Source organism: Lathyrus oleraceus, chromosome 6 (assembly GCF_024323335.1).
Source record: "Lathyrus oleraceus cultivar Zhongwan6 chromosome 6, CAAS_Psat_ZW6_1.0, whole genome shotgun sequence".
Lineage (NCBI taxonomy): Eukaryota > Viridiplantae > Streptophyta > Magnoliopsida > Fabales > Fabaceae > Lathyrus > Lathyrus oleraceus.
The window spans coordinates 371,136,954-371,151,147 of record NC_066584.1 but is presented as its reverse complement, the minus strand read 5'-3'; the positions used below and the strand labels follow the sequence as shown (position 1 = coordinate 371,151,147).

The following is a 14,194-nucleotide window of genomic DNA, read 5'->3' as shown; positions in this document are numbered from 1 at the left end:
GCAAAGGACTAAGATCAAGATTACTATACGCAAAAGTAGGCATAACATTAATGCCCACTCCTAAATCAAGCATGCAATTTTCGAATTTACTATTTCCAATGTTAGAAGGAATAACAAAAGTTCTTGGATCCTTGCACTTTTGTAGCATTTCCTGAGTGAGGGCCGAACTAGTAGGTGAAGGGTTAGGCTGAATAAGGGCCGAAACATTTCATCCCAAATTCACTCTCTCATTTCCGGTAATCCTCCTCTTGTGTGTGCGCATAAATCTTTCAGAAATTTTGCATATTTCGAACCTACTTAATCACATCAAGTAGTGGAATATTCACTGCCACATTTCTGAATACATCCAAAATCTCTCTCTCTCTCTCTCTCTCTCTCTCTCTCTCTCTCTCTCTCTCTGTGTGTGTGTGTCTTCCTCGTCAATCTTCTTATTTTTTAGTACTCTTTGTGGGAAAGGGATTGGTGGTACATACTCTTTTTTCAGCCTCATGTGTTACCTCAATAACTTTTTTATTTTATTTTAGGATGATTCTGCAACTTTTTTGGATCTCAAGGAAATTGAACTCACATTAGGGCCTTTTAGATTTACTATTGTTTGGGCAGGTAGTTAGTTTGATCCTCGAGCTTGCTGCATGTCATTCATTGAAATGGCAAGTTGTCCAATTTGTGTTTGCAAAGTCTGAATACTAGAATCTGTTTGTTATTGAAACTGGAGATTATTCACAATCATTTTCTTGACAAGATCCTCAAGTGAAGGTCCGGAAGGTGCAGAGGTGGTTACTTGGAAAGGGTTCTATGGTGGTGGCAGGGATAGCATCAACCATTGTTGGCTAGGTTGTGGATTCCCATACTGAAGGTCTGGGTGGTTTCTCCAGTTGGGATGGTATTTGTTAGTGGACAGGTCATGAGTGTTGTACTTGTTATGATTGTTTCCTTGATTGTAAAGGGTTCTTGCGTATGCTTGAGGCAACTCAGTGACCGACTCATCTTGCATAATAGGACATGTATCAATCGGGTGTTCCGGAGAAGTACAAATACCACACAACTTTGTTGTTTGGGATTTACTTATTGTCAACTATTTCACTAAAGAGGTAAGTTCATCAATTCTATTTTCTATAACTTTGTTGGAAGAAGAAACATGAATCTCATTCACACCTTTTGCTTGGACTACATAATTATCCCTAGTTGTAAATTGTTGCGAGTTAAGTGACATGTTCTCAATCAAGGATTTGACAGCAGCTGGAGTCTTATCAACAAGTGCTCCATCACTAGCATCATCTAAAATGTATATGTCCATTGGTAGAAATCCCTCATAAAAGTATTGGATAAGTAACTGCTCAGTAATATGGTGTTGAGAACAACTGGACACTAACTGTTTGAATCTTCCATAGTATTCTGCCAATGATTCGTTTCCTTGTCTTATACCAGATATATCCTTTCTGATTGATGCAACTCTGAAGGCAGAAAAGTATCTTTCTAGGAACACTTTCTTTAAATCATTCCATGTTCTAATAGAATTAGATTCAAGATAGTACAACCAGTCTTTTGCAGCACCTTGTAGTGAGAATGGAAAGGCTCTAAGCTTGATATGATCTTCTGTTATTCCTTCAGGTCTCAAAGGTGTAGAGAAAACAATTGGAATTCCTTCAGATGCTTATGCGGATCCTCACTTATAAGACCACTAAACCTTGGCAACAAGTGTATTGAACCAGATTTCAATTCAAAAGGAACAACAACATCAACATATTCGATACATAAACCATTATAATTAATATTAGGAGAAGCAAGCTCTCTTAGAGTTCTTTGATCAGCCATGTTAAACTCAATAGGAAAAAAATCAACAAACAATGAGAAAACACATAACTAATTCAGCAATGCAGCAACAAATAGGAAAATACCAATAATGTCCCTATTAAGAAAAAACAATTTAAATATGGAAAAAACAATTAAAAGAAAATAAAATAAAAATCCAAAAACACGAAAAGTAATCTAATAAAGTCAATTAAGAATTTTGCGAACCTATCAAAACAGAAGAAAAAAATCATAGAAAATAGAAAAATACGGAATTTTGGATTTTTAAGGGGGCATCCACTATTTAATTTATAAATAAAGACTTTCGATCCTTGATTTTTTTCTAATAAATTGACAAAGAGTCAGAATAATTTGAGACGATTTTCTTAAATACAATTTTTTTTAATGCTAAAATGAGAAAAGGACATAACGCAAGAATGCTGAAACACAACACCTATGACTATACTAAATGTTAAAATCTACAAGAGTCTCTCGCAACGATGCCAATTTGATCCGTTGTTGCACACGAGTCAAAAAAGAGTAACTAAGAACGGTAGTCTAGGAAAGCGACACTCGAGTATCGTATCGCAAGGACTCTTGGCAAATTAACTAAATAAAAAAACAAAATAGGGGGGTTTCAATTCAATTTAGAATAAGTTATTATAAAAAGTGATTATGAAAAGTGATTATAAAAAGTGATTATGAAAAGTGATTATGAAAAGTGATTATAAAAAGTGATCATGAAATAAGTTGATCTATTGTTTTGGTTTCCTAACTTATCATTGGTTAATATAATTTTCATGCCCTGAGTGGATTTTAATCCCTTTTCGATTACAATAATAATAACAAGCGCATTAATACTAATATATGATATGTGTTCCTAATTTCTGAATTAAGCAAATAGATTTTGAATTAAGCAAACGAGTTAAGCACACGCGAATTAAGCAAACATGATTATGGAACATATATCAACCGAAATTAATCAACACATATTCTATAGAACTTGGATAAAGAATACAAGACATAGAACACAATATTGAAAGGGAAAAGACATTTGATTCAAAATTAAGAAACCTCAAAGCATCGATGGAAATCGATTACAACAGATCAACCTTGTGAACTTTAGTTCTCCATGAAATCTTATAAGCAATAATGTATCTTCAAATTTAGAATAGGATTACTGTAGTAGTGAAAGACCTAATATAATAAAAGGAAAATTCGGGCCCTTATGGGATCCGACCCGAAAATTACAAAAACTGGTCCAAACTTACTATTCTAATTAAGTCTGGAACTTCAAAGAATTATTTGAACCTCCTTCACTCCGAATAGCTTTTGACTTCAACATGAAACTTATATCTCTTTCTATTATCTTTCCAAAGAATATTAGAACACATCAATCTGATTCCCTTAGCTCAAGTTATGGTCTGCATAGTGACAAGGTATCAAATAACTATTTATGCTGAGAATAAAGTACGAAAATAAAATAAAGCCAAAAATAAACTTAAATATAAAAGCAAACTAAAATAGTAAAAATAGTAGAATAAACTATAGAGTAGTCTAAGTACAATAGTATAAGAATATGCATCAAAATGATCTGATCAGGTTGCAAAGCCTTGTTCAACTTCACTTTAAGATCTCTCGACTCTTTTTGCCAAATATGATAAGTCACACACCCAAACCATGAGGTTCTATTATCATCACATTTATCTTTTAAAATATATAACATAGATTTCCTTAGAGCTTCTATATTCTTTTCATTTTCCAATATTTTAGCTTGCAAATGAGAGAAAATTCTTTTGTTTGAAGCAAGCTTTTTGAAAGCTTCTATGACTTGTCTTTGTAGATTTTCAAAATATTCTTGTAATTGAGAATAAGATAAGTCATGAGTAGATTTAGGCTTAGAGTGACTTGTATTCTTTTTCTTTCCTTTGTTGGCCATGTAACACATCTTTTCCGATTCGTCGCTTGAGCTATAACTTTCTCCACTTGAAGAACCACTTTCACTTTATCAAGCAATATAAGCCCTTCTAGGCTTATTGGATCTTTTGTGACGGCCTTTTTCATTTTCTTTCATGATTTGAGCATACTCTAGCCTAATGTGACCTTCTTTACCACAATGGTAGCATGTACTTCTACCCTTACTTTTCTTCGTCTCATCATCCTTTGAGGAATTTGACAACCTTTTGGATTTTCCATGATCCTTCTTTTCAGAGTACTTATTTACATATTCCCACTTATATCTATTTTACTTTTTGATGAATAACCCCATACCTTCTTCATCGAAGTCTTCGTCATCTTTAGTTTCACAACCACTAAGCTCACTATTAGAGGACTTTAAACTAGAAGTCTTTAGAGAAATGGACTTCTTCTCTTCTACCTTGTGTTTACCTTTCTCTTTCTTCATATTCTTTTCATATTCTTTTTCATGTTTTTCCAAGAAAGTGAGTTCTTGCTCATGTTCTTCCAATTTACCAAACAAAGTAGTAAGATCAAGTGCTTTAAGATCATTCACCTCTTTGATAGCGGTGACCTTGGCTCGCATTCCCTATTAAGACATCTTAAAACCTTGTTAGTAGAAATGGAATTGGAGATAGGATTACCTAGAGCATTCAATCTATTAATAAGATGCATGAATCTCTTTTTCATGTCGGCAATGGTTTCACCATGCTTCATACGAAAGAGTTCAAACTCTTGGTTTAATGTGTTGATCCTAGCTTGTTTTACTTCATTAGTTCCCTTATGGGCAACTTCTAATGCATCCCACATAGCTTTGGCGATTTCAATATGAGAGACATAATAATACTCATCAACACCTAATGCGGATATGAGAATATTTTGTGCTTTCCAATCATGAGACCAAAACTTTCTATCATTATCATTCCATTGATTCTCGGATTTTGGTATGATGACGCCTTCACTGTTTGTCATTGTAATTTCATTAGGACCATTAGTGTTGACGTCCCATACACCCTTATCAACGGAGTTGATATGGATACGCATAAAAGCTTTCCAATAACCATAATTTTTGCCGGTGAAAATAGGTGCTCTATTATACACCCCTTTAGGTTCTGTAGCCATTATCTAATAAGAAAATCTTAAGACCGGAAACAACCAAAGCTCGTGATACCACTTGTTAAACGATGGGCCTAGATCTAAAGGGGGGTGAATAGATCCCAAATTAAAAATTTATTCAAAAATTTGACTTAGAAAAATTTATGGTGCGGAAGCAAGTTTCAAATATTTCCCAGATCAAAAATCGTCTAACCGAACCTACTATCAAAAAGCCCAGATATGCGTAAGAGTGTCAATCGTATGATAATAATCCAGAAGTTGATTAACAACACTTCAAACAACAAATTGAATACTCTACTATAGTAAAGGTCTATCTCCAATGATAGTAACATACAAAAAACTAGTTGAAACAATTTGTCTAACACTTTGTGTGCAATCAACAAAGTTTGGATATTAGTATAATGTTTGTAGTTCTTAGAAACCCAATCACTACCAAATGGTATGTGATTACTACAATAACACAAATTAATTAAATAATTAAAAAGCTATTATCCAAACAATGTTGATCAAGAGATCAAAGTAATCAATAATTTGTGAATTGAAAAATAAAAGAGATAGAGAGAGTACACAAGGATTTGTTTAGGCAGTTCTCGACCTCGTTATGGGTACGTCTGCCCTCAATTTTAATTCTAATTAAGATATTAATATAATAAGTCTTACTTTGCAAATGTATGTATACAAGAGATGAGAAATCAAATACTACAAACCCTAACTTTGTTATTGACTCTAGCACCTCCAAAAACCTTGATCAAAGCTTGATCAAGTCAACAACAATGCCACTTTAATTCACCTGTTGTTGCTACTTCCTTGCACGACCTCCTTGTCTTAAGGCTTTCACCCAGCTGAATTAATACCTAATGCACACATGTTGAACCCAAGATTTTTCAACACAATCCACCGTTTCACGTTACTCCGTTGCCGACACACCTAATCTCAAGGCTTTCAGTCGATCTGATCCAAATTTCACAATATTATAAAAAACCTTCAAACCCTAAAGATCTTGAAGGAAAACCCTAACTCGGTTTTCTTATTTGAATCCCTCAAAGATCGCAACCCAATATTCTCGGTACAACAAACCTAATTGGACTTTATCAATCCTAATCTAGATGGTATCCAATCAAAAAATGATTATTTGTAGTTTGATTGTGTGTATGCATAGATTGAATTGAAGATGATAAGATGCTTTGAAATCCTGGATTCATATAGATTTTACTCACTCTAGAAACCTTACTAGAGAATGATACATGTATCATGTATTATACATGTGAGACTCATAAGAAGTAAAAGGAATGCAAAAGGAATGGAAATAAATGCAATTTTTCAAAGATTTTAATCAATAGGTCGACCTATACGAGTCATGTGTTGACCTATTCATGTCATGTGTCGACTTGTTGTAAGCATGTGTCGACCTATAGAGTCATTACACCAAAATAGTAGCTACCTACTTTAATACTTTATTATACGTGCCGACTTGTAGCATCTATGTGTCGACCTGAAGTTTTAAAAAATGTGTCTATAGGTCGACCTGTAGTCGTATGTGTCGACCTATAATGAATATTTTTCACTTAAAACCATTTTTTCATGTTCAATACAATATTTTGATGCACAAATATATTCCATACTATTTCCAACAATGTTGACATGCTTCCTTATGCAAGAACGCTAAAATGCATGGCTAGACTCGGATGATACCGTCCAATGTACATAAATGTTATTTCCTAGTTTTAACATCATTTAAAACATATCTAAATGGAAGAATACACTCACAACTATGTCCTGCCGGATGACGATCCTCCTGTTTACATCATCAAACAGTTTGTAACCACCAGTAGAGTGATATACAACAAGTATCATCACCTTTCCCTTGTCATCCAACTTCTTCCTAAGTTGACTCAGATCATGTCAGTATGCAATGGAATAAAAGACTCTCAAATGGTTCATATTTGGCTTGAAACTCGAGCATTCTTCCTCCAGTGTTATATTTTTCAACTTCTTTGTAGGGAACCTATTCAACAAATAGGAAGTTATGGATATCGCTTCTCCCCATAGCTCATTCGGCAAGTTCTTCCCCTTTAACATGTTTCTCACCATGTTCATGATCGATCGATTCTTCCTTTCAACTACACCATTTTTTTGTGGTGTATAGGGAGGTACTGCCTCATGTACAATCCCTTTTTGATCACAAAAACTCCCAAAGTCATTTGAGACATATTCGCATCCACCATCCGTTTTGAGCACTTTGAGCTTGTGACCACTTTGCCTCTCAACCATGGACTTAAACTTCTTAAACACTTCGAATACCTCATCTTTTCTCTTTATTAGGTATGTCCATAGTTTTCTATTATGATCATCAATAAATGTGACAAAGTATATATTTCCACCAATGGAATCTACTTGCATCGGTCCACACACATCCGAATGTACCACCTCAAAGTGATTCCTGGTTCTTCAACATGCATTATTGTTGAATTTCCCTTTATGTTTTTTAGCTTACACACATTCTTCACAAATTTCAGCTGGTATGTTGATCGATGGCAGTCCCGTTACCATTCCATTCCTTTGCAAATCTTTGAGATCTTCAAAATTGAGATGCCCAAGACAATAGCACCACATCCACTCTTCACGACTTGATGTAGTAGCAAGATATCTATGCTTCATAACCTTCAACTCAACCTTGCAGGTTCTATTGGCAGCCATATGAACTTCAAGGACCAAAACTCCTTTTGCATCTAAAACGTGCAGCCCATTGTTTTCCATGTGAAACTTGTAACCATTCTCAAGTAATTAGCCAATACTTAGAAGGTTGCATTTGATACCCGGAATATACAAGACATCTTTGATCAAGGAATGTCCACCATCCCTCCTCATGATCAAAATATCACTGATATCATCGGTCATTAGAGTGTTGTCATCCGCGAACTTTACTTTATTCTTCATGGCACGATTTATTTTTACAAACCAATCCCTTTTTCACGTCATATGAGTTGAACAACCCGAGTCCAAATACCATTCCTCACTACATCGAACTCCTTTCATACTCATCATGGCGTCTTCCTCTCACACAACCGGTCAATCATATCATTAACCAGCCACAACTTAATTTTTCAGCATTTTTTGAGTTGTTGCAGTTACTGTCCCACAGTTGTTTACTGCTACAATTCGCTTATGTGATCATGACCAAAAGTGTATTCTCTTCATAAAACTCTTGTCTTGCAACCTTGGCTTCATCCCTTTGAGATTCCTTCTTATTCGCATTGCATTCTTTCACAAAATGACCAAACTGTTGACACTTGTAGCACTGCTCCTTGCCCTTGTCAAACCTCTTCCTTTCATATCTAAAGTTTCCTTGACCACCATGTTTGTTTTAGCTGCTCTCACTCCTTTGACAAGTCAAATTCTTTGAATTTTTGAACTTTTTTTCACCAAAATTCTGAAAATTCTCTTTGTTCTTCATGGGCCATTTTCCTTTTGATCTCTTGTCCTTCTTATTGAGACGAGCTTGCAAAGCGATCTCCGCCTTTGCCTTATTGTTATTATTCTCCTCCATCCTTTATTCATGAGCCTCAAGAGAACTTTGCATCTTCTTTTTGCTCATTGTCACAAGATCCTTCGACTCCTCAATCGCCAAAACTATGTTGTCGAATCTTGGTGTTAAAGAATGCAAGATTTTAGCGACAACATACTGCTCTGTAATGGTTTCTCTACATGTCTTAACTTGGTTCATCAATCGAGTGATTCTCATTGTGAAATCGTTAATTGTCTCATTTCTTTCCATTTGAACCAATCTGAGCTGACATTTGTGAGTTTGTAATCACCATATTCGCTTTGTTAGCCCCTGCATAAGTCTTCTCTAAGATATCTCATGCTTGCTTCGACGATTCGCAATCGCCAATTTTCTCAAAGTTGTCGCCATCAACACATTGATGAATCAAGAACAACGTTTTATGATTTTTCTTCTTCTCTTCTTTATGTGTTGCTTGTTACGCTTCAGTTGCATTCTGAACAAGAGGAGTAACATCATTCTTGATCACCTCAAAAATATCTTAATAGCCAAATAACACACTCATTTGCTTGCACCATTTTTTGTAGTTCTTTGCATCAAGAATGGATAAATTTGTAGAAATTTTTTCATTGGAAACAAAATTCATGTTTCACACTAGGTGTTTGTGGATCTAAACCATACTCTTGATACTTTGGTGAAGCAAAGGTGGAATTTTTTTTGATGTGGATATATATATATATATCTATATATATATATATATATAATATATATAATATAATATATAATATTATATTATAATATATAATATATATATATATATAATAGAGAGAGAGAGAGAGAGAGAGAGAGAGAGAGGGAGAGAGAGAATTAAGGTGAGAAGTTATGATTTCATTAGCTTGAATGAGAGTGCACCCTAAACACTTATATATGAGATACAAAACAATTGGAACTTCAAATGACCATGTACAATAGCAGAAAATACAAAAAATCGTGCATGTAGGTTACACCTGATACTGAATAAAACAAAAGTTAATTCAGCTTCAGTAGTAACTGGTTACACCTTCGAAAACCAGACATTTTTGCTACTAGAATGCATATCAGACGCTACTGTAATATGTTACACGTCCGTGGTAACCGATTACAGCACTTGAATTACTCTTCAAACTTTAACATGATTGTCATTCAATCTATGATGCTTATACTGATCAACTAATATCACTTTCTTTGTTTTATATTTAATTTCAGATTACAAATATTCTTACTAAGATTGTTCTGCATTGACATCATCCATCTTTTGTTATCAAATCTTTGCTCTTGACCAAACCAAGCGTGTCAATTTAAAGAGATGTTCACAACAAATGATTTTATTCTCCACTTCTATAATAGACTAGAAAATAATGAATGGTTAATTTTTTATTTTTGTTTTTTGTTTTTTGTTTTTATTACTAACCTATTGATATGTTTTTACCTTTTTCATTTCTCCCGTGAGAATCCAACTATGCAAAAACGGATTTGAGTTGAAAGCATAAAGCTGAAAGTAGGTAGCCAACATGAGGTGGAAAAACTATACTTATGATTTAAGTATTTATACAACGTAGTCATATTAAATTAGTCACTAACGACACGCTTGAGTAGAAGATTCCTCATAATGGTAGCATTGTTGGTGTGGTGTGAATGCGCATAACACAAGTAATGACCCATCAAATATTTTTTAATTAACTAATAATAAAGCAAAGTACCAAGCATAATAAATCAAATTTTGTCCATAATCCAAATTAAAGAAACCTCATTTATTGATAATGACTCCCTTCTCTGTCCTATTAGGGAATATTTTTTCAAAGACAAACAGATTATATACTAAGAACTATTCATAAATCATAATAAAGTAGAATAATCTTTGCACAAGAAAGATGAAAACTAAACTTCAAAGTTGTAACAAAAGTCTTTGTGCCTAATTTGAATAAGTTTGTGGTTATACAAATGCTCCCAAAAAAAACAAAGTAGATAAGTATCCCAAGAAAATCAATAGTACTAAAAGACAAGAGTTTCATGTCTTTGTCAAAGCTTAGCTGTTCCCGAATACTAGTCAGAATAAAGAAAAATTATAATAGTTTTATTACTAGATGATGAAATGGAATAACAATGTAGAATAGGATAGAATAGAATAGAATAAAGTTCATGTTTTTTTTTAATATTTTTCAATGAAGCTTTTTGCTTAAAGGAAAAAGAGACTCATAGAAACTATATTCTTGATAGATTTGAATCAATGCATTTCATCAAGTTTATCCATTGTACTTTTTTAAGGGTACATATGCAATATTCTCAGCATAATTGTATAGATGAACTTCTTGGTCAAAAATTGAACAAGTGACAAAAAAACAATAGAAAAAGGATTAACCTAGTTGTTGTTGAAAGATGGAGAAATTTATGATTCAAACTCTTGGTCTTGGTGAACACTCTTCTGTGAAAGCATCTTATGTCCTTTTGGTGGATGGGATTTGACTTTAAGGTAATGAATGAACAAAGGACTAAGGATTGTCCTCCTATCCTACCCACCCCTGTCATGTTCTATTACATGTTCCATTATTCCTTTCTAACAAATGATTAAATATCACGCATGACAAGAAAACACATTTCTTTTCCACATTGGACATTTGGTGTCAACCTTTTCAACTGAATCTTAGGTTGCACCTATAACATAGAATAACTCAAATTCATATGCAGCATCATCATTTTAACCAGTGATTACCACACTTGGTTACCAACATTTCTCTATAGCTTGAATCCATCAAGAAAACCAAATACATATGTAACTTCTGTGTCAAGAAATTGAAAATACAACAAAGAACACTACAACACTTCACCATTTTGGACAAAGATAAAATCAAACAAACAAGACACTTATATTACTATATAAGAAACATACAAGTTCATAACAGGATGGGCTATACTCAAAAGTTCCCACTCTATATAATAGTTATACAACATAAAAACACTCACTTAATCAAATTCATCAACCATGCCTTATCTTGAATCTTCCCTCCTCCTTTCGAGGTCGAACAAGTAAATTGGGGCAAGCTTTGAGTACAGTGGCACAACCAAACTCCGGTACCTCAGACGCAGAAACCGGTGCTACCCTTCAAAAGATATAGGCAGAGTGCACCAACAAGTAGTCCGCGGATAACAGAAAGCTCAGATTTTTACCACCATAGATGTTAAAACAGTGAGTAACAACACTACATAATATTATAATAACTACACACCACCACTGTAAAGTAGGGACATAAAGAATACAAGTCAGGCTTTTAGTCATGTATGGTTAAGTAGTAGTAGTAGTAGAGAAGTGGCGATTTATCAACAGTTAGGATGCACGAAGGTGTTAATCTCGTTCATGAGGCAATAGAAATGATCATTATTAGGCAAGAAGTAGAAACCAATAGTTGCTTCCTTTAGGTAAAGAAGTTTAACATCTTGGTCATAATTCTTGAGACCTTCCACATATTCCAATTGCCAATCTTGAAGAAGATCCAAACCGGCCACGCAAACAAGGCTTTTAGCGAACTTTAGTCCTTCAAGGCGTTTACCATTAGGTCCGAATGGATTGCAAGCAGGATGGTCTCTATCTTCTCCTTCGGGTAGAAAAGCTCTCCAATACCAATCGCGATCTTGCAACCTCACAAAATACTTTCCGTCCAGTTTCTTCTCTGATTCCGTACGCTTCTCCCCGCCAAAGAGCGGATGGAGAAGAATGTTACCTAGTACCTCGACATCTTCCTCGGCAGCTCTCACCGCGACATGATGAGCAATGTTACCACCGGAACTATCCCCTGCCATGTAGACATAAACCTTAGAATCTTTTCCACTTTGAAGCCATGTCCTTGATTTAACCCATTTAAGAGCATTCCAACCGTCTTCATAAGCACATGGAAACCGATGCTCGGGCGATCTTCGGTAGTTTACAGAAACAACAACAGCCTTACACATGCTCACAAGGCGACGACAGAAAGTGTCGTAGATAGCACTATTAGCTGAGGAATGAGAAAAGCTTCCACCATGGAAGAAAATTATGACAGGGACAATCTCAGTTGTGCTCAAGGGCTTTTCTAGCTCTATAATGCCCCAAGTAGTAACATTCTCTGGAGCAGGTTGATAAACCCTACTAAAAAGTCCTGTATTCCGATCGACATGATCGAAAGAAAATACTCCGTCAACCGGAATTGTATTGGCCGGAACCTTGCGGTCGAGAAACTCAGCCAACTCTCTATTGAAAGTTCCATCCGCCCGTCTTAGAAGATTGTAAGCTAGCTTGAAATTGGAGATAAGCACCCAAGTATTAAGAGGAACAACACTCTGCAAAGATTGTAACATGTTATTAGAATTTAGAACCTTGTCCATATCAAATGTGCATTTCATTCAACACTATAGTTCTTCTAAACAAGAAGGAACAAAAAACCATCAAATCAAAGCTTATCCAATAGTATGAACTATGTTATTAGAACCTTATCCATTAGAACTATGCATTTCATTTGACAGTATAGTACTTGTATAGAAACAAATCAACTAATCAAAGCTCATAAAACCTTAGAAAAGCAAAAAACTATTGAAAAGAAGGATCATGAAAAGGGAGTATAAACATGTAAAACCATACAAAATTTAGGGAAAAGGGGAAAATTTATCAACTTTGGAGACAAAATCAAACTGAAATTTACCAACTTACCAGAACAAGAAACCCAAGAGGCCTACATGTAAGAAAATAGAAAGTACAAAAATAAAAATTGAAACGAACCCTATTATAGGGACCATCATTATCAACAAAACCCAGAGAGGATAATAAAAACAAAGAGACAACAATCTCTTCAAACACAGAGATATTCCCCCAACAAATATACTACAATCCTTCCCAATCTATGTTAAAGATTACAACTTTCCCCTTCAAAACCAAAACCCAACATCAAAAAACACACCACAAATCACTTCCAAAACCAAAGAAAGGAATGAAAAAAACACAGAATACACCATAGTAGCATCAAATAAAGTAACAAAAAAAAAACATAAAAGCACAAAACTAAGAAAGTTGTTACCTTAGATTCATTAAGGTTGACTTCATTACTTCCAGCCATGTCTGTGTATATGTCTTCTCTTTCCAAGTGATTCAAAAAATCAAAATCAAAAGAAACACGCTTAAAAGTAAGAGTGATCCTCAAGCAGAGAGAAGAATAGCCATAACCGAACCTTTATGGCGCCACATAACAAATATTAGGGGTTAGAAAAACAAAAAGAAGTGAAGAAAGAGGGTAAGGTTGATTTGTCGGTTTAAGAAGAAGAAAAGAAGGTGAAAAAGAAAGAGAGAAAGAGTGAGAAAGATCGATCACATTGATTGATTCATTGACATATATGATGAGGTATGATATGAATGAATGAATGAGAGAAATGAGAGAGATAAGAAAGAGAGGTTTGAGGAGAGAGAAAGACAGAGAGAGGTGTAGAGAGAGAAAGGAGTAGTCAAACGACGGAGGGAAGGAAGATGTAAACGGAGACAAGAGAGACGACAAAGCTGGCGGCCGAATTAAACTGTTCAAATGGGTCCCACGTAAAATATATTTATTAATTAAATATTTTTATATTTATTTTTTATATTTTTAGAAATAAGAGTATAATTGTAGAAATTAATTCCATAAATAAAATTATAATGGATGACGAAATTTTATTTCAAAAAATTTAATACAGGTATACTCAGTTTATGATTGAATTCAAACTTATGTTTATTTATTTATTTATTTGTTTATTTATTTATTTATTTATTTATGAATGAAAAATACTATTATTATA

At 34.3% G+C, this 14,194-nt stretch overlaps 1 protein-coding gene across 1 annotated transcript; it reads right to left on the bottom strand.

Moving 5' to 3' along the window:
* Positions 1 to 11,244: 11,244 nt before the first annotated feature.
* LOC127091393 (gibberellin receptor GID1B) lies at positions 11,245 to 13,902 on the bottom strand. Its single transcript, XM_051030017.1, has 2 exons — positions 13,447 to 13,902; positions 11,245 to 12,715 (listed from the first exon to the last, which is right to left on the bottom strand). The coding sequence occupies exons 1-2, from the start codon at positions 13,483 to 13,485 to the stop codon at positions 11,720 to 11,722; spliced, it is 1,035 nt and encodes a 344-aa protein (XP_050885974.1). The 5' UTR covers positions 13,486 to 13,902; the 3' UTR covers positions 11,245 to 11,719.
* Positions 13,903 to 14,194: the final 292 nt, after the last annotated feature.

Bases quoted from the DNA above. Each gene is read 5' to 3' on its own strand.
- LOC127091393 (XM_051030017.1), bottom strand. From the start codon at position 13,485: ATGGCTGGAAGTAATGAAGTCAACCTTAATGAATCTAAG. The intron at 12,716-13,446 runs GTAACAACTTTC...CAATCTTTGCAG, and splicing joins TCAACCTTAATGAATCTAAG to AGTGTTGTTCCTCTTAATAC.